Source organism: Jaculus jaculus, chromosome 17, assembly GCF_020740685.1.
Source record: "Jaculus jaculus isolate mJacJac1 chromosome 17, mJacJac1.mat.Y.cur, whole genome shotgun sequence".
Taxonomy (NCBI): Eukaryota; Metazoa; Chordata; class Mammalia; order Rodentia; family Dipodidae; genus Jaculus; species Jaculus jaculus.
In genome coordinates, this window is record NC_059118.1 from 19,852,116 (window position 1) to 19,879,241 (window position 27,126).

The 27,126-nt window shown below is 41.1% G+C and overlaps 1 protein-coding gene across 1 annotated transcript in view; it reads left to right on the top strand.

The window, feature by feature from the left end:
* Rad54l2 (RAD54 like 2) overlaps positions 1-27,126 on the top strand; it is a 124,438-nt gene that overhangs the window by 74,885 nt on the left and 22,427 nt on the right. Inside the window, exons 3-9 of the mRNA XM_004664292.3 lie at positions 19,450-19,645; positions 20,642-20,781; positions 21,450-21,566; positions 21,965-22,191; positions 23,475-23,657; positions 24,089-24,222; positions 26,321-26,517. Coding sequence (XP_004664349.1) covers positions 19,450-19,645; positions 20,642-20,781; positions 21,450-21,566; positions 21,965-22,191; positions 23,475-23,657; positions 24,089-24,222; positions 26,321-26,517 — 1,194 coding nt within the window. The remainder of the gene's footprint in view (positions 1-19,449; positions 19,646-20,641; positions 20,782-21,449; positions 21,567-21,964; positions 22,192-23,474; positions 23,658-24,088; positions 24,223-26,320; positions 26,518-27,126) is intronic.

Consider the following 27,126-nt stretch of genomic DNA (forward strand, 5'->3'; position numbering starts at 1 on the left):
TGTCAGACAAAAAACATACCCACAAATTTCTTTGAGATTTTTTTTTTTCTACTTGGCCTTCTTGAAAGACTGCTATGAGATAGCTATTCTAACATTTTGGGGCATCTAACTTTACATAGGTACTAGGGAGACAAACCCAGGCCATCAGGCTTTGCAAGCAAACACCTTTAACTGCTGAGCCATCTCTTCACTATAATAATCTTACATTTTCTGAGAATGTCTGTTAGACATGCCTTTTAAGATCTTTAGGAGGTTTTTTGTGTGTTTACAAAGTTCTGTGAGGTAGTACCTTGAATATTTCTGAGATAACAGGCAGGCATGGTGATGCATACCTTTAGTCCTAGCACTGGGGAGAGAAAGGTAGGAGGATCACTGAGTTCTTAGGCCATCCTGGTACTGTAGAACGAGTTCCAGATCAGTCTGGGCTAAAGAGAGACCCTACCTTGAAACAAATAAATGAACAGAAAAATTTTTGAGATGGAAATAAAAGGTTTTATAATCTGGGCTTTCCCTGTATTTCATTTGCTCTTCATGTTACTGTAGGTGACAGGATTGGTAACTAAACTTTCTCATGTAGTATAATAGTGTCTGTTTCTTCTAGTTTCAAGTAACTTTTTTCTTTAAGCCTTTATCATGTTCTTTAGGGTTTGTGTGTGTGTGTGTTTTCTTTTAAACTAGGTTCCTCACTGCCCCTCTAGTTTTTACTCATGATCTAATTCCAAATTCAATGTCATGGTTTAGCTTTTTGTTATGGTAGTACCCAGCTACCAAATTTCAGTTTGTTATAGTTATGGTATAAGTCACCCCCAAAATTAAGTGGTGTAAAACTCTTATGTCTCTTGGTTTCTGAAGGTACTCAATTCAGGAAGGGCTTGGCTGACAGACTAACATCTAGACCATCAAAGTTTCTATTGATTGGGATGGAGGGATGGCTTAGCAGTTAAGGAGTTTGCCTGCAAAGCCAAAGGACCTAGGTTCGATTCCCCAGGACCCACGTTAGCCAGATACACAAGGGGGCGCATGCGTCTGGAGTTCGTTTGCAGTAGTTGGAGGCCCTAGTGCATCCATTCTCTCTCTTCCTCTTTCTTTGTAAAATAAATAAAATATTTTTTAAAAGTTTCTATTGATTGAATTTTTTTCTTTTGTGATAGTGTCTCATGTAGCCTGCCCCTACTGGCCTTAAACTCACTATGTAGCTATGAGGCCTGCCTTGAGCTCCTGATCATTCTTCCTCTACTTCCCCAATGCTGGAATTAAAGACATTTGCCACTATACTCAGCCACAAAAAAAAGAAAAAAGAGAATTGATATGACCTCTTCTATGTTTGAGGTTAGCTTCACACTCCTAGGCTGAAGTGCTTCTCTCACATGGACCTCCTTGGTAGTTAGAATTATAAGCACACTAACTTTTTCTTGACTGTGGTTTGTATTTTCCTACTTACTTGTATATCTAGTGAATTTTGATTATATAATGACTGGGTATAGCGGTTCATTCCTATAACTTCTGAAGTTGAGGCAGGGTGAATACCCTGTCCCCTGTCTCAAAAAAACAAAAACAGTCTTTTATATATAATATAGTATGAAGACTGAATTCTGTTATTTTCTTTTTAAATTTTTATTTATTTATTTGAGAGAGTGAGAGAGGGAAAGGGGCAGACAGAGTGGGGGCATACCAGGGCCTCCAACCACTGCAGACACTCCAGTTGTATGCACCACCTTGTGCATCTGGCTTATGTGGGTCCTGTGGAATCGAACCGAGGTCCTTTGGCTTTGCAGGCAAATGCCTTAACATCTAAGTCATCTCTCTAGCCCAATTCTGTTATTTTCATTTGGCAATTGTTTATTCTAAGTTTAGCAAGCAATTTGTTTTAGTTACATTAAAATAGAGAATCTTTTAAAAATTTATTTATTTATTTATTTATTTGACAGAGAAAGGAGGGAGGGAGGGAGAGAGAGAGAGAGAGAGTGGACATGCCAGGGCCTCCAGCCACTGCAAACGAACTCCAGATGCATGCGCCCCTTTGTGCATCTGGCTAACGTGGGTTCTGGGGAATCGAACCTGGGTCCTTTGGCTTTTCAGGCAAACGCCTTAACTGCTAAGCCATCCCTTCGGCCCAAAATTAAGAATCTTTAGGTTTATAACTTTTTTTTTTTTTAAACTGTGGATCTGTGCAAGGTCTAAGATATTCCCTAAATGTAATGTGGCTTGATTTAGCTTCTAAATTCACAGATATGGCTTGTTTTCAGCTTTGTTAGGGAGAGTCTAGTATAGGACTCTAGGGAAGGTTATTATTCCAATGGGATAGCCTTTCTGTTGTCTCAGCTGGATGGTAGGAGTGTTAATGAGATGTTAATGATATCTTCCCACTCTAGGCAGGTCTGGAATTCCCAAATGCCCATCACTAGTAATATTAAAGCTTCTAGCATCTCTCCCGTTTTCAGTTGCTGCTGTCTGCTAAGTCTAGGGTGGTGGATGTACAGCCGGGACCTAGATTCATGGAGTCCCCTCAATCCCTTTGTATAATTCCCTTCTCTTCAGGACCCTCTCCCAAAGTTCAGCCACTTCATCTACCCCAATTCTGATCTCTTGTCCCTCCCTCCCTGAAATTTGGTATGTAGTCTCAGGCTGGCCTCAGACCCACAGTGATTCACCTGCCTTGGTCTACCAAGTGCTGGTATTAAAGGTGTGCACCATCAGAGTGGACTAGTTTTTGTTTTTTCTTTAATTATTTAGTGTGAGTGCATGCTTATGCTTTGAATGCTCAGGTGTCACAACATGCATGTGGTAGTCAGGAGAAAATTCAATTTTGGGGTCAGTTCTCACCTTCATTTTGAGGTAGGGTGTGGTAGTGCATACCTTTAATCCCAGCAGAGAATTGGTGCACCAGGGTCTCTAGCCAAAGCAATTGAATGCCAGATGCATGTATCACCTTTGTACATCTCACTACGTGGGTTCTGGGGAGTTGAACCTGGGTCCTTAGGTTTTGCAAGCAAGTTCCTTAAGTGCTAAGCTATTTCTCCAGCCCTCTTTTTTCTTTTTCTTTTCTTTTATTAAAAATATTTCCTCCCCAGACACAAAGTGGCCTGGATATCCATGACCTCACAGTGCCTGACACTACCTACCCAAGACCATTATAAGAGGAGGAAAAGATCATGGCATCAAAATAAAAGAGAGACTGATTGAGATGGGGAGGGAATATGATGGAGAATGGAGTTTCAGAGGGGAAAGCGTGGATGTGAGGGCGATCTGGATGCGACATCTGTCACCCCATTATTCTCCAGGGTTGATTCGGCTAATCTGGCTGGCTAGGCAGGTGTCCCCTTCCTCCCTCACCACTCCATGTGCGTCCCTCCCGAAGCTGCGCGCTCGGTCGAAGAGGACGACCTTCCCCGAATAGAGGAAGGTCTTCGGTCAAGGGTATACAAGTAGCTGCGCTCCCCTGCTAGAACCTCCAAACAAGCTCTCAAAGGGGAAAGTGGGGGGGGGGGGAGGGTATTACCATGGATTATTTTTTATAATCATGGAAGTTGTTAATAAAAATGTGAAAAAAATATTTTTGTTCGGGTTGGAGAGATGGCTTAGCCTCAGGACCCAGCTTCAATTCTCCAGGTCCCACATAAGCCAGATGCACATGGTGGCACATGTGTCTGGAATTCGTTTGCAGTGGCTGCAGGCTCTTGCACATCCATTCTCACTTTCTCTCTAGTAAATAAATAATCTTTAAAAAATTTTTTGTTTACTTGTTTGTTTGAGAAAAAGAGATAATGGGCGTACCAGGGTCTCTAGCCACTGCATACAATCTCCAGACGCATGTGCCACCATGAGCATTTGGCTCTCATGGGTACTGGGAATTGACCAGGTCAGCCTGAGCTGGAGTGAGACCCTACCTCAAAAACCAAAAAAAATAAAAATTATTTGAGAGAGAGATTAAGAATGGGCCAGGCAGGGCCTCTAGCTACTGCAAATGAATTCCAGATGTATGTTCCACCTTGTGCATCTGCCTTATGTGGGTATTGAGGAATAGAACTTGGGTCCTTAGGCTTTGCAGGCAAGTGCCTTAACCACTAAGCCATCTCTCTAGCCCTCCTTTATTTTTTTTCATGTATTTTTGAGACAAGGCCTTTTTTAAAAAATATACATATTTATTAGAGAGAAAAAGAGAAAAAAATGACAGAGATTGAATATGAGTGTGCCAGGCCTCTTGCTGCTGCATGTGAGTTCCAGATCTAAACGCCATGGCGTGCATCTGGCTTCTGTGGGTTTTGTTCCTAAAGCTATAGGTTTGTCGAGTTAAATTTGTGGTGGTAGTATTCATAACTCTTTCCCAAGAAGCTTATGTAACTGTTCTTTATTTGTTTATATAACTGGTAATTGTTACTCCTGGCTGATTTACGTGAAGGAGAAAGTTCAGCGGTGTTTGCACCCAGATCTGACAGTATGATCTCAGCAAGTGTACTAATGGCCATTGACATTTTAGCCATGCAGATACTAATTTACATTTGTCATGTTACAGAGCATATGGTTGTTTACTTTTTTTTTTCCTAAGTAGGATTTGACTCTAGTCCAGGCCGACCTGGAATTTAACTATGTAGTCTCAGGGTGGCCTTGAACTCACTGGATCCTTCTACCTGTGCCTCTTAAGTGCTGGGATTAAAGGCGTGCCACCACACCTGGCTAATTGTTTACTTTTTCTTTTGTTGTTTTTTGAGGTAGGGTCTCACTGCAGTCCGGGCTGACCTGGAATTAGTCTCAGGGTGGCCTTGAATTCACGGTGATCCTCCTACCTCTGCCTCCCGAGTGCTGGGATTAAAGGCATGCACCACCACGCCCAGCTCTGATTGTTTACTTTTTTGTTGGACCTTTTCTCCTTTTTCCTCAGTGGCTGTTGGTAGATTATATTTTAGAATTTGGGGAGGACCGGTTTTTGAAAATGAAATTATTTTGCTTTGGTTGGGAAGTTACATGATGAACTATTTATTTAGAAGGAACAAAAGAACACAATGAAGTTGCGTTTGGGCTTAAGGAAGATTAATTATAGAATTTTAGAATTTATTATTTATAATATAATTTAAAATGATCAGACATAATGCAGGTGGTGTAGGCTTGTGATATGAGTGCTGGGCAGCTGAGGCAGGAGAATGGAGAGTTTGATGCCAACCTAGACTACAGAACAAGCCTCTGTCTCAAAAAAGTTGGTGGGGGGGATGCAGGAGAAATAGCTCAGAGGTTAAAAACACTTGCTTACGAAGCCTGACAGCCTGGGTTTGATTCTTTAGTATCTATGCAAAGTCAGATGCACAAATTGGCACACATGTCAGCAATTTGTTTAGAGTGGCAGGAGGCCCTTGTATGCCCTTACTTACTCTCTCTTAAATAAATAAGTAAATAAATAAAAATTTTAAATGTGTTTTATAAAACCAGACCTGGTGGTATACTGCCTTAATTCCAGCACTCAGGAGGCTGAAGTAGGAGGATCACTGTGAATTCAAGGAGAGCATGATATTACAGGTCAGTCTGGTCTAGAGTGAGACCCTACCTTGAAAAACCAAAAAAAAAAAAAAAAAAAGGCTGGAGACATGGCTTAGTGATTAAGGTGCTTGTCTGCAAAGCCTAAAGACCCAGGTTCTATTCTCCAGTACTCACATAATCCAGATGCACAAGGTGGTATGTATGTCTAGAGTTTGTTTGCAGTGGCTGGAGACCCTGGCCTGCCCATTGTCTCTCTCTCTCTCCCTCTTTCTCAACAAATCAATCAATCAATAAAATATTTTTAAAAAGCAAAAGCAAAACCCAAAAAAAAGTGTTTACGACATATAACAATGATCAACTTCATATTAAGTGTCATGAAGCCACAATTAAGCATGTATAGAATGCTTAATGATTCTGGTGTGGTGGCACATGCCTTTAATTCCAGTACTAGGGAGGCAGAGGTAGGAGGATTGCTTTCAGTTCAAGGCCATCCTGAGACTACATAGTGAATTCCAGGTCAGCCTGGGCTAGAGTGAAACCCTACCTACAAGGAAAAAAAAAATGCTTAATGATATAACAACAAACTCTAAATATTAGCACATGTATAAACTAAAACTCAGAAGTGATTTGAAGTATGCTGATTCATAGGGAACTGGCTTCATGGCCCCCATATAGAAGAAAGGGATAGAAAATTTTATTGAAACTAAGTGGGCTAAATGGGTATACTAATTATATATGTAGTATTTGCTTTGTTTTGTCTTTTTAAAATTTATTTATTTTTATTGACACCTTCCATAATTGTAGATAATAACCCATGGTAATTCCCTTTGTCCCCTCACTTTCCCCTTTGAAACTCCACTCTCCATCATATCACCTCCCCTTCTCAATCATTTTCTCTTTTATGTTGATGTCATGATCTTTTCCTCCTATTATGATGGTCTTGTGTAGGTAGTGTCAGGCACTGTGAGGTCATGGATATCCAGGCCATTTTGTATCTGGAGGAGCAAATTGTAAGAAGTCTGACCCTTCCTTTGGCTCTTACATTCTTTCCACCACTTCTTCCATAATGGACCCTGAACCTTGGAAGGTGTGATCAAGATATTGCAGTGCTGAGCACTCCTCTGTCACTTCTTCTCAGCACCATGGTGCCTTCTGAGTCATCCCAAAGTCACTGCCATCTGAAAAGAGAAGCTTCTCTAACCAAAATTGAGAGTAGCATTAATATATGGGTATGAACATTAAGAGAAGTGCTTACTGGGCAGTTTGATGAGCATAGTATATACATTTAGTTAGACACCAGCAGATGTTCCAGCTCTAGTGCTCATGACTACACCTCTTGTAGGTTTTCAGTGTCAGGGATGTATTCCCTCCCATGGAGCGGGCCTCTAGTCCAATTAGAGAGCAGTTGGTTTCCCATATGAAGTGTGCCAGAATTGTACCCGTTGGCTCATTTAGCCTGGCTGGCCAAATTTAAGGCTTGCATTGTCCACTGTTGGGTATCTTCATTGGTGAGTTCTTTCTCTCCCCTTGAACTGTATGCAGTGTGGCTTTTTCTAGCTTTCTGTCAGGTGGTCTACATGGAGTAGGTTTTCAGCTCAGCTCCAGCAGGATTTCTCAGTGACTTTGCAGCCCAACTATGTGGAGTCTTCAGCAATAGGGTTTTACCATTTATTCCTGGTGGGAAACCAAGAGCTTCATCCATGGTCTGTGATGTTATGGGGCGTATCAGTGACCTCCCTGGCCAATAACTCACTAGAAGGTATCCCATCCATGGCACTGAAAATTTTCTAGTAACAATTTATGGCTTCTGAGTGTTCCATTATCCAAAAAAGTGGGTTTCCATATGACTTATTTATATCCTCTTAGATTTTGATTACCCCTCCCTCCACCTTTCCTTTACTCAATCTCTTCTCCAAGACCTTACTTAGGCCTTTTTACCCCCATTAATCTGTTCTTTTACTTACATATATACAGTACAATCCTAAAATTATTAAGTCTACCCTCCCTTCCTTTCTATTCCCTTTATGTCCCTTTCAAGCTTACTGGCTTCTGCTACTGAGTGTTCTTCCTACTCACATAATAGTCCAATCATTTGTAGCTAGGATCCACATATAAGAGAGAACTTATGGCATTTGGCTCTCTGATCCTGGGTTACCTTACTAAATATAATCTTTTCCAGATCCATCCATTTTCCTGCAAATTTCATAATTGCATTTTTCTTTACCCCTGAGTAGAACTCCACTGTGTAAATATGCCACATTTTCACTATCCACTCATCAGTTGAGGGACATCTAGGCTGGTTCAATTTCCAATCTATGAGACAAGTCCTTAGGATACATGCCTAGGAGTGGTATAGCTGGGTCATATGGTAAATCTATTTTTAGCTGTCTCAGAACCTCCACACTAATTTCCATAATGGCTGGACCAGATTGCATTCCCACCAACAGTGTAGAAAGGTTCCTCTTTTTCTAATCCTCACCAGCATTTATGGTCATTTGTTTTCATGATGGTAGCCAATCTGACAGGAGTGAGATGGAATCTCAACATAGTTTTAATCTGCATTTCCCTGATGGCTAGGGATGTGGAGCATTTTATAGATGTTTATACGCTACCTATATTTCTTCTTTTTAGAACTCTCTATTTAGTTCCATAGCACCCCGTTTTTTTTTTTTTTTTTTTCAAGGTAGAGTTTTACTTTAGTTCAGGCTGTCCTGGAATTCACTATGTATAGTCTCAGGGTGGCCCCGAACTCACAGAGATCCTCCTACCTCTGCCTCCTAAGTGCTGTGATTAAAGTTGTGCACCATGTGCCCAGCCATAGCTCACTTTTTTTTTAAAAATTTTTATTAACATTTTCCATGATTATAAAATATATCCCATGGTAATTCCCTCCCTCCCCACCCCCACACTTTCCCCTTTGAAATTCCATTCTCCATTATATTACCTCCCCATTACAATCATTGTAGTTACATATATACAATATCAACCTATTAAGTATCCTCCTCCCTTCCTTTCTCCACCCTTTATGTCTCCTTTTCAACTTACTGGCCTCTGCTACTAAGTATTTTCATTCTCACGCAGAAGCCCAGTCATCTGTAGCTAGGATCCACATATGAGAGAGAACATGTGGCGCTTGGCTTTCTGGGCCTGGGTTACCTGACTTAGTATAATACTTTCCAGGTCCATCCATTTTTCTGCAAATTTCATAACTTCATTTTTCTTTACCGCTGAGTAGAACTCCATTGTATAAATGTACCACATCTTCATTATCCACTCATCTGTTGAGGGACATCTGGGCTGGTTCCATTTCCCAGCTATTATAAATTGAGCAGCAATAAACATGGTTGAGCATGTACTTCTAAGGAAATGAGATGAGTCCTTTGGATATATGCCTAGGAGCGCTATAGCTGGGTCATATGGTAGATCAATCTCTAGCTGCTTTAGGAACCTCCACACTGTTTTCCACAATGGCTGGACCAGATTGCATTCCCACCAGCAGTGCAGAAGGGTTCCTTTTTTTCCACATCCCCGCCAACATTTATGATCATTTGTTTTCATGATGGTGGCCAATCTGACAGGAGTGAGATGGAATCTCAATGTAGTTTTAATCTGCATTTCCCTGATGACTAGTGACGTAGAACATTTTTTTAGGTGCTTATATGCCATTCGTATTTCTTCCTTTGAGAACTCTCTATTTAGCTCCTTAGCCCATTTTTTGATTGGCTTGTTTGATTCCTTATTAGTTAACTTTTTGAGTTCTTTGTATATCCTAGATATTAATCCTCTATCAGATATATAGCTGGCGAAGATTTTTTCCCATTCTGTAGGTTGCCTCTTTGCTTTTTTCACTGTGTCCTTTGCGGTGCAAAATCTTTGTAATTTCATTAGGTCCCAGTGGTTAATCTGTGGTTTTATTGCCTGAGCAATTGGGGTTGTATTCAGAAAGTCTTTGCCAAGACCAATATGTTGAAGGGTTTCCCCTACTTTTTCCTCTAGCAGTTTCAAGGTTTCCGGTCTGATGTTAAGGTCTTTAATCCATTTGGACTTAATTCTTGTGCATGGCGAGAGAGAAGAATCTATTTTCATCCTTCTGCAGATATTTATCCAGTTTTCAAAACACCATTTGCTGAAGAGGCTGTCTCTTCTCCAATGAGTATTTTTGGCATTTTTATCGAATATCAGGTGGCTATAGCTACTTGGGCTTACATCTGGGTCCTCTATTCTGTTCCACTGATCTACATGTCTGTTTTTGTGCCAGTACCATGCTGTTTTTGTTACTATGGCTCTGTAGTATAGGTTAAAATCAGGTATGGTGATACCACCAGCCTCTTTTTTGTTGCTCAGTATTATTTTAGATATTCGAGGTTTTTTATGATTCCAAATGAATTTTTGGATTGTTTTTTCTATTTCCATGAAGAAAGCCTTTGGAATTTTGATAGGGATTGCATTAAATGTGTAGATTGCTTTAGGTAAGATTGCCATTTTCACGATATTGATTCTTCCAAGCCAGGAACAAGGGATGTTTCTCCACTTTCTAGTGTCTTCTGCAATTTCTCGCTTGAGTGTCTTAAAGTTCTCATTGTATAGATTCTTTACTTCCTTAGTTAGGTTTATTCCAAGGTATTTTATTTTTTTTGATGCAATTGTGAATGGGAGTGATTCTCTGATTTCATCCTCTGTGTGTTTGTTGTTAGCATATACGAAGGCTACTGATTTCTGTGTATTTATTTTGTATCCTGCTACATGGCTGTAGGTTTTGATCAGCTCTAACAGCTTGCTAGTAGAGTCTTTAGGGTCCTTTATGTATAGAATCATGTCATCTGCAAATAATGATAACTTGATTTCTTCCTTTCCAATTTGTATCCCTTTTATGTGTGTCTCTTGCCTTATTGCTATGGCTAAGACTTCCAAAACTATATTAAATAGAAGTGGAGACAGTGGACACCCTTGTCTTGTTCCTGATTTTAGTGGAAAAGCTTCCAGTTTTTCCCCATTTAGTAATATGTTGGCTGTAGGCTTGTCATAAATAGCCTTTATTATATTGAGATATGTTCCTTCTATTCCCAGTCTCTGTAGGACTTTTATCATGAAGGGATGTTGGATTTTGTCAAATGCTTTCTCTGCATCTAATGAGATGATCATGTGATTTTTGTCCTTCAACCCATTTATGTAATGTATTACATTTATAGATTTGCGTATGTTGAACCATCCCTGCATCTCTGGGATAAAGCCTACTTGGTCAGGGTGAATGATCTTTTTGATATACTCTTGTATTCTGTTTGCCAATATTTTGTTGAGAATTTTTGCATCTATGTTCATGAGGGAGATTGGTCTGTAATTTTCTTTTTTTGTTCTATCTTTGCCTGGTTTTGGTATCAGAGTGATGCTGGCCTCATAGAAGGAGTTTGGTAGGATTCCTTCTTTTTCTATTTCCTGGAAAAGCTTAAGAAGCAATGGTGTTAGCTCTTCCTTAAAAGTCTGGTAAAATTCAGCAGTGAATCCATCCGGGCCTGGGCTTTTTTTAGTTGGGAGATTATTGATAACTGCTCGGATCTCCATGTTTGTTATAGGTCTATTTAAGTGATTAATCTCATTTTGATTTAATTTAGGTAGGTCATATAGATCAAGGAAATCATCCATTTCTTTCAGATTTTCATACTTTGTGGAGTATATGCTTTTATAGTATGTCCCTATAATTTTTTGAATTTCTCTGGAATCTGTTGTGATGTTACCTTGTTCATCTCTGATTTTATTAATTTGTGTCTCTTCTCTCTTTCTTTTGGTCAGATTTGCTAAGGGTTTATCAATCTTGTTTATCTTTTCAAGGATCCAACTCTTCCTTCCATCGATTCTTTGGATTTTGTTTGTTTCTATTTCATTAATTTCTGCCCTAATTATTTCTTCCCATCTATTCATTTTTTGGTTTTCCTTGTTCTTATTTTTTCCAAGGCCTTAAGGTGGAACATTGAGTTGCTTACTTGCCACCTTTCTAATTTCTTTCTTCTTCCTTCCTTCCTTCCTTCCTTCCTTCCTTCCTTCCTTCCTTCCTTCCTTCCTTCCTTCCTTTCTTTCTTTCTTTCTTGTTTGATTTTTCAAGGTAGGTTCTCACTCTGGCCCAGGCTGACCTGGAATTCACTGTGGAGTCTCAGTAATTTCTTAATATAGGCACCAAAAGCTATTAGTTTCCCTCTTATGACTGCCTTTATTGTGTTCCCAAGGTTGTGCTATGTTGTGTTCTTATTATCATTTGATTCTATGAAGTTTTTGATTTCCCTCTTTATTTCTTCATTGACTCCTTCATCATTTAATAGTGTATTGTTTAGGTTCCACTATTTTGTGTATGCTCTATAGCTTTTCTTGCTGTTGATTTGTACTTTAATCCCATTGTGATCAGATAGAGTGCAAAAAAATTATTGCAATTTTCCTGTATTTGTTAAGATTTGCTTTGTGTCCTAATATATGGTCTATTTTAAAGAATGTTCCATGTGATGCTGAAAAGTGTGTATTCTGCAGCATTTGGATGAAATTTCATGCATATATCTGTTAGGTCCATTTGTTCTATGACCCCATTTAATCCAGATGTATCTCTGTTTATTTTTTGGAGGGATGACCTGTTAAATCATGAGAGTGGGGTATTGAAGTCAACAACTGTGTTTGGTGTTGTCTGAGACATTATTTCTAATAGTGTTTATTTGATGAAATTAGAAGCCCCCATGTTAGGTCCACATATGTTTAGGATTATAATGTCATCCTGTTGGAGTCTTCCTTTATTCAATATAAAGTGACCTTCCTTATCTTTCCTAATTAATGTTGGTCTGAAGTCTACCCTGTCAGATATTAGAATAGGGACACCTGCTTGTTTTCTAGGCCCATTTGCTTGAAACACTTTTTCCCAACCTTTTACCTTAAGATAGTGTCCATCCTTTGTAGAAAGGTAAGTTTCTTGGAGGCAACAAATTGAAGGATCCTGCTTTTTTAAACCCAGACTGCAAACCTGTGTCTTTTGGTTGGGACATTGAGGCCATTGATATTAAGAGTTATTATTGGAAGGTGTGTATTTATTTTGCCATTTTTCTTGTTTTGTAGTACTTCCTGTTTTACCTTTGCGCTCTCATATTAATTAGTATTTGATTATGGTTTGTTTTTTCCGAGTTCCTTATATGTGTGCTTTTCTTTCTCTTTAGCATGGAGGATCCTTTCAAGTATTTTCTATTGAATTGGTTTTTGTCTTCAAATATTCATTTAGCCTGCCTTTGTTGTGGAATGTCCTTATTTCTCCACCTATTTGAATAGATAGCTTTGCAGGATAAATTAACCTTGGTTGACAGTTGTTATCTTTCAGAACTTGGAATACATCACTCCAAGTCCTTCTGGCTTTTACAGCTTGTGTTGTGTAATTTGCTGTGATCCTGTTGGACTTGCCTTTGTATGTGACTTGATTTTTCTCTAACTGCTTTCAATATATTTTCTTTGATTTGTATGTTTGGTAGTTTAATTATAATATGGCGAGGAGAGGTTCTTTCAAGGTTTTGTCTGTTCAGTGTTCTAAAAGCTTCCTGTATCTGCATTGGCATCTGTTTTCCAATTTGGGGGAAGTTTTCTTCTGTGATTTTGTTGAAAATGCCTACTATGCCTTTGGAGTGAAATTCTTCTCCTTGTACTATACCCTGATTTCTTATGTTTGATCTTTTCATAGTATCCCAAATACTTTGAAATTCCCATTCATACTTTCCTAGTAGTTTGTTGTTCTCTGTGTTGGACTGTATTAAGATTTGCTACCTGGTCTTCTAGTTTAGATATTCTGTTCTGTCCTTCATCCATTCTACTGGAGTTTTTTATTTGACTGGCTGTGTTTTTCATTGCAAATATTTTGGACTGGTTTTTCTTTATTATTTGTATTCCCTTATTCATGTCTTTTATTGACCTCTTTATTTCATTAAATTAGTTTCTTGTGTTGTCTTTGATTCCTTTGATTTTTTTTTTAATTTTTTATGAAATCAAGTCAGGGGCTCAAGCAGCAATTTTTTTTTTAAATTTATTTATTTAGTTTTAATTTGAGAGTGACAGACACAGAGAGAAAGACAGAGGGAGAGAGAGAGAATGGGCGCGCCAGGGCTTCCAGCCTCTGCAAACGAACTCCAGATGCGTGTGCCCCCTTGTGCATCTGGCTAACGTGGGACCTGGGGAACCGAGCCTCGAACCGGGGTCCTTAGGCTTCACAGGCAAGCGCTTAACCGCTACTCCATCTCTCCAGCCCGATTCCTTTGATTTTTAAAAAGTATATTAAAAAAAATTTTTTGCTTATTTTTATTTATTTATTTGAGAGCGACAGAGAGAGAAAGAGGCAGAGAGAGAGAGAGAGAGAGAATGGGTGGGCCAGGGCCTCCAGCCACTGCAAATGAACTCCAGATGCATGCGCCCCCTTCTGCATCTGGCTAATGTGGGTCCTGGGGAATCGAGCCTCTAACCAGAGTCCTTAGGCTTTGACAGGCAAGTGCTTAACCGCTAAGCCATCTCTCCAGCCCTGATTTTTTTTTTTTTTTAACATATCATTCTTTTGAAATTTTTCTCAGGCATTTCCTCTAACTCAGTCTCACTAGAGGTCATTTCTGATGGGTTTATACTTTTTGGTGGATTTATATTGTGTTGATTTTATGTGTTTCTTATATTATAATGTAGAGATTTTTGCATCTTGGATTAATGCTTGGGTTTTGTAATTATCTGCAGTATTATCAGATGTATCTATATCTTCAGAGTAGGAGCTTAAGGTGCTAAGTTTGGTTCTTAAGCGTCTCAGAGTAACCACAAAAGTGACCTTTGGTGTTGGGTTTGCCTGGTATGAGAGTATTATAGTAGGCCCAGTAGAATAAAACACAGGCAAATTTTAAAATTTAACTAAACAATATATGTATTCTGTGAAAAACAGCACAGAATATTTATGCAAGCATAGGTATTATGACAAAGAGATCCTCTAACAAAGTCAAAATCCCCAACGATGTGTGTTGCCCAACACCTTTAATTCTGTCACCTGGGAGGCTGAGATTTCTGACTTGTAGAGGGTTCCAAAGTCAGCTAGTGACCAAATGAGACCTTTCCCCAATGAACTACAGAAGAGGAGATAAAGACACTATAAACCAAGAAGCAACAAACAACAAGCCCAAAATATAGCTTATTTAAGTGTGGCAAATCCAGCCATCCATCAGATTTAACACATAATTTGCCCTGACGTGGAAGGTGCAATTCGTACTTCTGATGCAAGCCTATATACCAGGCTTATTTGGCAGGTACTGACCTGGTGTAATCCCAGTTACCTTTTGGGATGGCTTTGGTCTCAGTTATGCCACACACCTGCTTGGGTCCCTCTTTGCTGTGCTGTTGCTTAGGTAGACTGGCTGGGTTGGTGGGTCACTGGTCTGACTGACTGTGCTGGGTGTAGGTGAGCTCCTTTCCCCTGGTCTCTGGTGCTTGTTGCTGCTTGTGCTGGTGGTGGGGGGAGGGGAGGCTATGGATGACGGCTGAAATTCTTCAGCTGGTCCTCATGATCCTCTTCCTCAGGAGCTGTTTCACGGGTCCCTGCCATCCTCCCCTCACATGTTTTGAGTGTCCGTCCTCCCTTCCTGTGTTTTGCGTGTCCAAAGGGGTTGGTGTAAGTGGAGAATCCCCTCACCTGGCTTTTCCTACGACTTAGGCCAAGACTGGTGGCCACACAGACCTAATACCACTGCTTCTAGAGCTGTTTCTGTGGTCTCTAGATGCTCTGGGTCTCTCCTACTTCTCTACTGTGGTTGATAATTTCTTATACACCTTTACGTTTTAGTAGAAGAGTATATTTTGCTGTGTGTGTGTGTGTTTCCTTTTTCTCCCCTAGGCTGCCTTGGTGTGGTTCCTAGGCCACCATCTTAACCGGAAGTTCCTTGTTTTGTCTTTTTGTGGTAGGGTTTCACACTAGCTCCGGCTGACCTAACACTCACTCTGTAGTTAAACTCATGTCCATCCTTCTACCTTGGGATCACTAGTGTTGGGTTTAAAGGTATATGCCATCATACTTGGCTGTATTTGTTTGTTGTTGTTGTTTTTTTTCCAAAAATTTTATTTACCATTTATGAGAGAGAGAGAGAGAGAGAGAACGAGCATGAGTGTGCCAGGGCCTCCAGCCATTGCAAATAAACTCCAAATGCATGCACCCCCTTATGCATCTGGCTTATGTGGGTCCTGGGGCATTGAACCTGAGTCCTTTGGCTTTGCAGGCAAATGTCTTAACCACTGAGCCATCTCTTCAGCTTCTGTATTTACCCTTTAGAAAAAAATGATTTTTCTGGGCATGGTGGCACATGCCTTTAATCCCAGCATTTGGGAGGTTGATCGCTGGGAATTTGAGGCTGCCGTGAGACTACATAGTGAATTCCTGGTCAGCCTGGGTAGAGTGAGACCCTACCTCAAAAACAAAAACCAGGGCCAGAGAGATGGCTTAGCAGTTAAGCACTTGCCTGTGAAGCCAAAGGACTCCGGTTGAGGCTGGATTCCCCAGGACCCACATTAGCCAGATGCATAAGGGAGTACATGCATCTGGAGTACATTTGCAGTGGCTGGAGGCCTTGGTGCACCCATTCTCTCTCTCTCACTGCCTCTTTCTCTCTGTCTGTCGTTCTCAAATAAATAAATAAAAATACACAAAAACTCCAAAAGCCAAAAAATTATTTATTTATTATTTGAGAAAGAGTGAGAGAAATGAATGGGCGCACCAAGGCCTCTAGCTCCTGCAAATGAACTCCAGATGCAAGTACCACCATTTGCATCTAGCTTACATGGGTAGTTGGGAATCAAACCTGTGTCCTTAGGTTACGCAGGCAAGCACCTTAACTGCTAAGCCATCTCTCCAGCTCCTGTATTTATTTGCTGTTTTAAAAATATTTTTATGCCGGTTGTGGTGGCGTACGCCTTTAATCCCAGCACTTGGGAGGCAGAGGTAGGAGAATCACCATGAGTTTGAGGCCACCCTGAGACTACAGAGTGAATTCCAGGTCAGCCTGGGCTAGAGTGAGAACCTACCTCAAAAAACAAGGCAAGCAAGAGAGAGAGAATGAATGAATATGGGAAGTCAAGACCACCTCCTGCTATAGGTGAACTCCAGATGCACGTTCCATTTTGTATTCTGACTTGACATGATACAGTCAGGTTCACATTGCTGGTAGAAATCATCTGAGCAAGAGCAGCTTTGGGGAAGAAAAAAAAAAAGTTTATTTTGGCTTACAGACTTGAGAAGCTCCATGATGGCAGGGGAAAATGATGGCATAAGCAGAGAGGATGGACATCACCTCCTGACCAGCGTCAGATGGACAACAGCAACAGGAGAGTGTCCCAATACTGGCAAGGGGAAACTGGCTGTAATACCCATAAACCGACTCCCAACAATATATTGCTTCCAGTAGGCTTTAATTTCCAAATTGCTATCAGCTGGGCACCTAGCATTCAGAACACCTAAGTTTATGGGGGACACCAGAATCAAACCACCTCACATGGGTACTGGAAAATAGGTCATCATTATATTCAAGTGCCTTTAACCACTGAGGCAATCCCACTGCCCCTCCCCTCCCCCACTTCTGAGACAGGGGTTCTGTAGTCTAGGCTGTCCTCAAACTCTCCATTGTCCTGCCTCAGCTGCCCAGTACTAGGACCATAGGCCCACCACACCTGAATCATGTCTGGTCACTTTAAAGTTACTATTGCACTTGGGTATATTCAACCCCATGTCGTCGGGCCTCATAATTTGGAATAGATGTTTAATAGTGAATGTGTTAAAGAGTTTGAAAGGCCAGCAGTTTCCATACTTTCTCCTCACTATTCCAGCCCACTCTGAGAAGTATGGAGAAAAGTGAGAACCAAGAAATGGCAATTGGCAACAAGTTCTCACTGCTCAGCAGATTAATGTCAACCCCTTTGGCTTGACCTTCCATTCCTGTCCTCTTTGTTCTGACTCTGTCCTGCCTGTCTGCTTACTCTGTAACCTTGCTTTCAACTGATCCTCCCAAGTGGTTGCTCAATAAATTTGCTTATGAAATAGAAACCAAACAAAGTAAGACTTGGAGAGCATCAAAGGTCATTATAAGGGGTAAGGTATAGCTCAATGAAAAAAATAAATAAAATCCCCACAAAACAAGGCCATTATCAGAACTAAGAGGAACCAATAAAACACTAGGTTCAAGGGTGCCAACCCCGTGCAAAGCAAGTGTAGTTGGTGTAGGCCAATCTGCACTGTCGTGAAGGTGTTCACTTAGCAGTGGCTAGCCACTTCTGGGGAATCTGTTGTCCAACTGGCTATTCCTTTGGCAACTGATGAGTTTCTTTGTTTTAGAAGGGATATAAGTTTGGGTAAATGTGAAAATGGTGTACAAATGTTAGCTCTTTGAAAAGATAGGTTACTTAATGAAAATAATTGCTAGCTTCTCTCATAGTGCTTCAGTTGGAAATCAGAAGAGGGTAGCAAGTATGGGAGGATAGCTAGTTAGACTTGGACTTCTACTACTTTGAGCCCTCTCTCCTTGTACCCTTCAAGATAATTCTGTATATTGTTAATATATAAAATGATAAACTGACATAAGATTTACTTGGGAACCAAATTTTATGGGCCAGAACATAGTTCCAAGCATGAAGAGTCACATGATCTTTGAGAATTCTACAGGACAACATAGGTTCCCTAGCTGGTCTTCAAAGAGTGATAGGGCTTTTATCAAATTGACACAATTCCCCTGAGTAAAATATTTCTCATTCTGTTTTCCTCCTCCTCCTCCACCACTTCTTCCTCCTCCTCCTCTTCTTCTTCTTCATCATCATCATCATCATCATCATCATGGTGAGGTCAAGAATCAATCAAGAAAGCTCCTTTGTGGGATCCTTCTCTCTTCTCTTCTCCCCTCCCCTCCCCTCCCCCCTTCCCCTCCCTCCCTCCCCCTCTCTCTCTATTTTTATTTTTTTGGTTTTCTGAGGTAGGGTCTCATGCTAGCTCAGGCTGACCTGGAGTTCACTATGTAGTCTCAGGGTAGCCTTGAACTCTCAGTGATCCTCATACCTCCGCCTTCCGAGTGCTGGGATTAAGGTGTGCATCACCACGTCCAGCTTATCAGTTTCTTGATTATTTTAATGTATGTTTTGCTGTTAAGTCTATGGAGTACATGACCCATCTGCTCAATAGACTATAAGCTCCTTGAAAGGGAGGATGTCTTCTATTCCTTGAAGCATCAAGGGCTATGCTTTGCCATACTGTAGAACCCCCCTTAAGTGATTTACAGTGGATTAATACTCAAATCACTAAAAGGAACAATATTTTCTCTGTTGACACATAAGAAGGGAAGCTGGGTGTGGTGGTGCATGCCTTTAATCCCAGCACTCAAGAGGCAGAGGTAGGAGGATCGCCATGAGTTCGAGACCATCCTGAGACTAAATAGTAAATTCCAGGTCAGCCTGGGCTAGAGTGAGACCCTACCTCGAAAAAAAAGAAGTGAAGGGAGTTGCCCAGAGTCACAAGCATTTGGAACCCTATTTCTCAGGCTCTATACTTTCTGAGGATTCTTTTTTGTTTGTTTGTTGTCATTTTGAGATAGATTTCATATATATGCCAGTTGGTCTTGGACTTGAGATCCTCTTGCCTCTGTCTCAGATGTTAGGATTATAGGTGTGTACTTCCACACAAGGTCCTTTCTGGATATTCTAAGGCCATGAATTTTCCTATCTCTGCACAGAGTGCTAAATGTTGTGGGTCTTCTGTGAACAGGATTAGGTCTAGATGTACATAATATTTAGTTTCCAGATAGCTCTGAATGGTATCACTATCTTCATTTACAGATGTATCTTCTGACATTCATAGAAGTGTTGCCTTTGGTTAACTAGTAATAAGTTGTTGAATTGAAATTTGAACCTAGGCATGCCTGGCATCAAAATCCATTTTTCTCCCAATAAAACCCTCTTTCTTCTTGTTTTTCTCAGACCCATCCCTGGAAGGCATGTGTGGCACAGAGCATGCCCAGCTGGGGGAAGACGGGCAGCCGCCGCGGTGCACTTCAACTACCTCATCTCAGTCTGAGCCTTCAGAGCAGCTTAGGCACCAAGGCAAGATCCTATCCTCCGAGGACCCTAAAAAGAAGAGAGCTCAGAAGCCCTCTCATATGAGGAGAAATATACGGTGAGCTGTGTTCCACGTTAGGCGTATGGGGAAGGAATAGAAATATTACAAGAAAGTCCTCTGTCCAAAAGAGCAAAATACCCAACTATGAACTGTCACAGGGAAAGTGGCGTGCGTGGTGATACATGCCTATAATTCTAGCACTCAGGAGGCTGAGGCAGGAAGGAGAATCATGATTTCCAGACCAATCTATGTTACCTTGCAAGACTCTTAAAAAATAAAAAACAAACAAACAAACAAAAATACTGTGAAGGTGTAATTCAGATCCACTGGGTTGGGCTACAGAAGATGTGGGGAAGATACAGGAAGGTCCTTAGATGGCAGCTCAGTGGCAGTGGAGTGCTCTGACTGGGACAGAAGACAACCTCAACGTGTCCATCCTGTCCTGCCACTTTTTGAGACAGGGTCACTCTTGTGGATGTTTTGCCACTGTGTGCCACCATCTATGTTTCTTCATACTCAAAACATGCAGTTAGACAACAAAAGTTGAATTCTCATCTTTCTAATTTCAGATGGCAGAGGACTGGCCAAAAGTGGGCCTTCTTCCTTGAGCTAAAAGATTAGCAATTAGGAATTTTATTAACTGTTCAAATCCTCAACAACTCTTGTTTGTGCCAATAATATAATGACTTGTGTGACAAAAGGAAGTAAATTATATAGTTTGTTCCTTTTGTCTTACTTACTGTGTTTTTTGTTGTTGTTGTGTTTTTGGTTTTTTTTTCAAGGTAGGGTCTCACTCTAGCCCAAACTGATCTGGAATTCACTGTGTAGTCTCAGGGTGGCCTCGAACTCAGGGCGTTCCTTCTACCTCTGCCTCCTGAGTACTGGGATTAAAGGTGTGTGCCGCCATACCTGGCTTACTTACTGTGTTTTTGAGACAGGATCTTGCCTTAGAGCCCAGGCTGGCCTCTAACTCCCTTGTAGCCCAGCCTTCCCTCTCTTTACATTGCCCAAATCTAAAGCGAACCCAAATGCCCTCTCTTTTTTAATGTTTAGAAAGCTTCTTCGGGAGGATCAGTTGGAGCCCGTTACCAAAGCAGCACAGCAGGAAGAGTTGGAAAGAAGGAAGCGCTTGGAGCAGCAGAGGAAAGATTATGCAGCCCCCATTCCCACTGTTCCTCTGGAGTTCCTACCTGGTAAGCAACCTGTATTGTAGGAAAGACCCTGTCCTCCAGGGAGAAACGCCACTCAGCCTGCAGAGTGATCAAGATACAGCTACAATAGACTGTGGCCCTCACAAATCCTTGAAGTCCTTTCACTTCTTGACAGTATATAATAAGAAAAAAATTATCATTTAGCAAGTAGAGTAAAAAATACACTTGTCAAATTAATTTTCTCAAGATTTTTTCTTTCACTGGAACTTTGGATCTTAACATGCCAAAAGATCAGGACTTTTAGAGGTCCAGTGGATAACAGGACCTGAAAAAAGTGGGGGGTGCTGGAGAGATGGCTTAGCAGTTAAGGTACTTGCCTGTGAAGCCAAAGGACCCAAGTTCAGTTTTCTAGGTCCCATGTAAGCCAGATGTACAAGGTGGCACATGTGTCTGGAGTTCAGTTGTAGTAGCTAGAGGCTCTGGTGTGCCCATTCTCTATCCTTCTCTCTGTCTCTAATAAAAAAATAAAAATACTTTAAAAAAATAGAGAAAGGGAATTTGGAAAGCAGGCTGAAGTTTTGGAGATTCTCTTTGTCTTCCCAGTGGCTGCTCCCCATTATAGCAGCAGCAGAAGAGGGTCGTGAATAATCTTGGGAAATACCTTTGGGCTAAATGTATTTTTTCAATCCCTCTCATCTTTATGTTCGTAGAGGAAATTGTCTTACGAGCAAGTGATGGTCCTCCACTCCCTCCTCGAGTCTTGGCTCAGGAAGTCATTTGTTTGGACAGTAGCAGTGGCAGTGAAGATGAAAAGAGCAGTCGAGATGGTAAGGTGAGGCCAGAGGTGCCTCCTTTTCCTTTTGGCAAGTGCTGATCTTGAGGTATATGGACTCACTTTGTAGCCCAAGCTGGCCTGAACTGATGGTAATGCTTCAGCCTCCCAAGTGCTAGGATTACAAGCATGTGCCACTATGCCTGACTTGGCTGTATTCTTAAATACTTCAGTCCTTATTCATTTGGTCTGGGGCCTACCTCTCACACAATTCCCTGAGTCAACCTTCTGAAATACATGTAAACTTTCCTTGATGTGAACTTGAAGCTAAAAGAGAAATTTAAAAATTTAAAAGAAAACTAGTTCTAGCTAAGTGTCTGTGTTAACTGCTTTGACAACCAGTAATAAGTTCTCTGCTCCTTGGATTTTTGTTTTGTTTCTTTGCTATCTCAGAGGTGATTGAACTGAGCTCTGGAGAGGAGGACACTCTGCATATCGTGGATAGCAGTGAGTCTGTCAGCGAGGAGGATGAGGAAGAGGAGAAGGGTGGCACCCATGTAAATGACGCCTTAAACCAGCATGATGCTCTTGGGCGGGTCCTTGTCAACCTGAATCACCCTCCAGAGGAGGAGAATGTCTTCCTGGCCCCACAGTTAGCCCGGGCTGTGAAACCTCATCAGGTATATTAAATACGAATTTTCTTCCTCTTTTCCTGCTCCTTGCTAGGAACATTGTCTGCTTGTAGTTATAAGCATCATAACCTGTAAAATACTTGTTTGATTCCATGAGTAGCTATTGGAGAGCCTGATCCTCCTAGCAGTTGGTGCTTTAAGATTCCTGTGGATATAAAGGGAAAGAAAAGAGACAAGCCTTAGATTTGCCATGTCAGGTAGAAGTCACTGGAGGTCTTGGGCAGTCTTGTGTCTCCCCCCCCCCTTTTTTTTTGATTTTTTGAGGTAGGGTCTCATTCTAGCTCAAGCTGATTTGGAATTCACTATGTAGTCTCAGACTGGCCTCAAACTTATGGTGGTGGTCCTGCCTCTGCCTCCTAAGTGCTAGGATTAAAGGTGAGCACCACCATGCCCAGCTTTTGCTGCTTCTTCTATTGGATCAACAAGAAGGAACTTGATAAGCAAAGAGGAGAGGCTCTGAATAACTGTGCTTTGATTAGGAACATACAGATCTAGAAGAGATGTAAGAATTAGATATCAGAGGGAATTTCCAATAGTTGGGAACAGATGGTTTGTATTGTCAGGCATGGTGGCACATGCTTGTACCCAGGAGGCTGACATAGGAGATTCACTGTGTGTTCTTGGTCAGTCTGGTGTAGACTATGACTCTGTCTTAAAAAAAACAAACAAACCATGAAACACACTGGGTGTGGTGGCACACGCCTTTAATCCCAGCACTGGGAGGCAGAGGTAGGAGGATCTCCAAGAGTTTGAGGGCACTGTGATACTACATAGTGAATTCCAGATCAGCCTGAGCTAGAGTGAGACCAGACCTCAAAAAACAAACAAAACAAAGAAATAAACAAGAATAGTTTGTACTGATCCATTGCTTGGAACAAGTGAATGATGAGCATCCACATAATCAGAGTTTGACTTGGCTTAACAACTGCCCATAGAAAGAATGGCTTCTTATGGAATAGGTTGCCTAGAGGAGATGCCTTCCCTAGTCCAGGGCTGCCAGGTTGAATGCGACTCTCAAGAATTTGGTACTGCAGGCTGTTCTGTTACATTCAATGGGACATTATACTAGGTAACTGTTTTTCTTGGTTTCTTCCCTGATGACTATCATAAGGCAGTAGACCAGTCTGTGTACAGAGAAACTTGTGTAACCATTCATATCAGCTGGATGGTATAATATTTGCTCATTTGATGACCAGTTCCAAAGTGAGTAAAAACCAGAGCCTTGGTCTTTCATAGTCCCTCCTAAATGTATCTGGTTTATTGCTTGTCAGATTGGCGGGATCCGTTTCCTGTACGATAACCTAGTGGAGTCCTTGGAGAGGTTTAAGACCAGTAGTGGCTTTGGCTGTATTCTGGCCCACAGCATGGGTCTGGGGAAGACCCTGCAAGTGATCTCCTTCATTGATGTCCTCTTCCGCCATACGCCAGCTAAAACGGTCCTTGCCATTGTGCCGGTAAGAATTCTTGGGAAGGGGCTGAGGAGATGGCTAGAATGCTTGCTGCTTAAGCATGAGGACCTCTCAGGCTAGAGACAACCAAATTTGACTCCCCAGAGCCCCTGTATATGGCCATGCATATCTGTAACCCTGGTTCACAGGGCAGTCTAGAAAAGAGTGTTACTGAGGCTTGCTGATGAGAGAAGGCCCAACATTCTCTGACACCTGTACAAACACTCATGGAACATGAATCTGCACACGTGTGCATATATCATACACATACACACACATGCTCACACAAAGAAAAAAAAAGTATTTTGGGGAAGGTTCCACCTAACCACCTCTCTGAAAAACTCTGGGTTAGTAGCTCTACTGGACATTAAAAAGCTTGATGAACTCAGCCCTGGGTTTGTTCCTTAAAACTCTGTTTGGACTTGGCTTTCTGATAGGTTAATACTCTACAGAATTGGCTAGCGGAGTTCAACATGTGGCTCCCAGCCCCGGAAGCTCTTCCAGCTGACAACAAGCCTGAAGAAGTCCAGCCTCGGTTCTTTAAAGTTCATATCTTGAATGATGAACACAAGTAGGTAGCTTGCCTCTCTGTCTCATTCTTTCTAGACTTTTCCCTAGGATTGAAATGTCAGGTCAGCCTATTCAAGTGTGTGTCTCTATCTCTGTTCTTATTACTCTTTTTTTTTTTTTTTCTTTTGTTTGTCTTAACTTTCAGCAAAGCCAGAGTTATGTAGCTTGGGAAGTTTCTTGTGTTCTGCTGCTCTAGGATGCTTTTATGTCATGGAAAACCTTATGCAGAGTCACATTTTCCAGTGTATATGGTATTAACCTTAACATGGTAAATGGAACTTCAGTATCTTTTTTCTAAATAATGGCTTATAGTTGACCTTTTAAATAGTATGACTTCCAAAATGTTAAAAGATACAAACTAGAACTTTTTTTCCCCCTCAAGCTATCTGGGCTTTCCTTTCCCCTCTTTGACATAGACAACTAAGAAGGTAGACTTTATTTTCTGCAAAGGTTATTTCTTTTTAAAAACTTAAAATAGGGTTGGAGGGATGGCTTAACAGTTAAGGTGTTTGCCTGCAAAGTCAAAGGACCCAGGTTCAATTCCCCAGGGCCCAAGTTAGCCAGATGCACAAGGGGGGAGGGCTCATGGCATCTGGAGTTTGTTTACAGTGGCTGGAGGCCCTAGCACACCCATTCTCTCCCCCCCCCTTTCTTTGTAAAATAAGTAAATAAATAATTTAAAAATCAGAAAAAAAAAAAACTTAAAATTGGCTGGGTGTGGTGGTGCATTGCTGTGAGTTCAACACCACCCTGAGACTATATAGGGAATTCCAGGTAAGCCTGGGCCAGAGCGAGACCCTATCTTGAGCCCCTCCCCCTCCATATGCCAAAAAGAAAAACTTAAAATAGGGCTGGAGAGATGGCTTAGCAGTTAAGGCATTTACCTACAAAGTCGGAGAACCCAGGTTTAATTCCCCAGAACCTATGTAAAACTGGATGCACATGGTGGCACATGTGTCTGAAGTTGGTTTGCAGTGGTTAGCGGTCCTGGAACGCCCATTCTCTGTCTCCCTCCCTCCCTCCAAATAGATAAGTAAATAAATATAAAAAACTTAAAACTTTTTATGGGCCACCTATGTACATATAGACAATCTACTATGATTATAATCTCCTGCCATCCTCCTCCTCCACTGAATTACTTCTTTCCAACTAGTCTCTTGTTTATAGTAATGTCCATTCTCTCTCTCTCTTCCTCTGCCTATTTCTCTATCTTTCAAAAAAGAAAAATAAATAAATAAATAAATAAATAAATAATGAAAGCAAGCAAGCAAGCAAGGCAGGCATAAAAAAGAGCCTATGGCTGGGAAGGTCATAAGCTCTGGGGCAGGACCCACAGGAGGGGAGACTACTACTGTTCTCTCTCTCTCTCTCTCTCTCTCTCTTTTTAATATAGTTTTGTTTTTTGAGGTAGGATTTCACTCTAGCTCAGGCTGACCTGGAATTTACCATGTAATTTCAGGGTGGTCTTGAACTCACAGTTATCCTTCTACCTGTGCCTCCCAAGTGCTAGGATTAGAGGTTTTTAAAATATTTTTAAAATTTTTATTGATTTATTTGAAAGGGAGGGAGGGAGAGAATGGGTGCATCAGGGCCTCCAGTCATTGTAAACAAACTCCAGATGCATGTGCCACCTTGTGCACCTGGCTTATATGGGTCCTGGCGAATCAAACCTGGGCAAGCACCTTAACTGCTAAGCTATCTCTCCTACCCAGAAACTTTTTTTTTAAGGTATGTACGACAGACTGGCCTTTTTTGTTTCTTTTTAAATGAAAGAGAGAGAATTGGTGCTCCAGGGCCTCCAGCCATTGTAATTGAACTCCAGATACATGCATTACCTTGTGCACATGTGTGACCTTGCACATGAGTCTGGCTTATGTAGGATCTGGGGAGTTGAACATGGATCCTTAGGTCTTCACAGGCAAGTGCCTTAATCACTAAATCATCTCTCCAACCCAGAAATACTTTTGATGTGAAGAATTCTTCCTGATTTGCAGCAGAAGCAATAACATATTCTCTGTGTTCATGTTGTTTAAAAATAAAGAGCCAACTTTTTAGAACTATAAATCATACCTCACAGTTTTCTCTGTCCACTCTTGCAGGACAATGGCATCTCGTGCTAAAGTGATGGCTGACTGGGTATCAGAGGGCGGGGTGCTGCTGATGGGCTATGAAATGTACAGACTCCTCACTCTGAAGAAATCCTTTGCCACTGGTAGACCGAAGAAAACCAAGAAACGCTCTCACCCAGTTATCATTGATCTGGATGAGGAAGATCGACAGCAGGAGTTTCGAAGAGGTAGGCAGTCTATCCTAGGAACATTCTTTGACTATTTCAGGAAAAAAAAAATCAAATAACATCTGGTTAGGTATGAAGTACATTGTGGATTTGAATAGTCATGAACCAGTAATCCTGGTCCTGTGATGGGTAGGACAGCCTCCAGTAGCTTTTAGAACATGTTGCTTTTTCAGTAAGCTACATATGGGCTCCAAGGAGATTTCTCTGTCTTTCTGTCCCTGTTTGTTTCACAGAACAGCTAAGAGCATGACTACTACTATTCCCACTTTCTAGAGATGTTCTGAGAAGGTATTACAAAAATATTTATAAAATGTCTAAATTATAAAAAATCATCCTACTTGCTTTTTGTAAAAACCATTCTGCTCATAGTTCTAGTTCCTTTTTTTCTTTAAGGGTCCTTTGCGCAGTTGCCCGAAGATTTTCAGTGCTAAGCCTGCCTGGTATTCTGAGTTCTAACTCAAAGTGCCATAACCTTTTCTTTTTCCCTCTTTGCTATCTCTTCTTTGTATAGAAGCTAAAATCATAAGCATGCAAAACTCTTTTGCTTTGTTCATTTAGAGAACATTTTAAAGGGTTTATATGTCACCTGTGAGGTTATATTTATTCTAA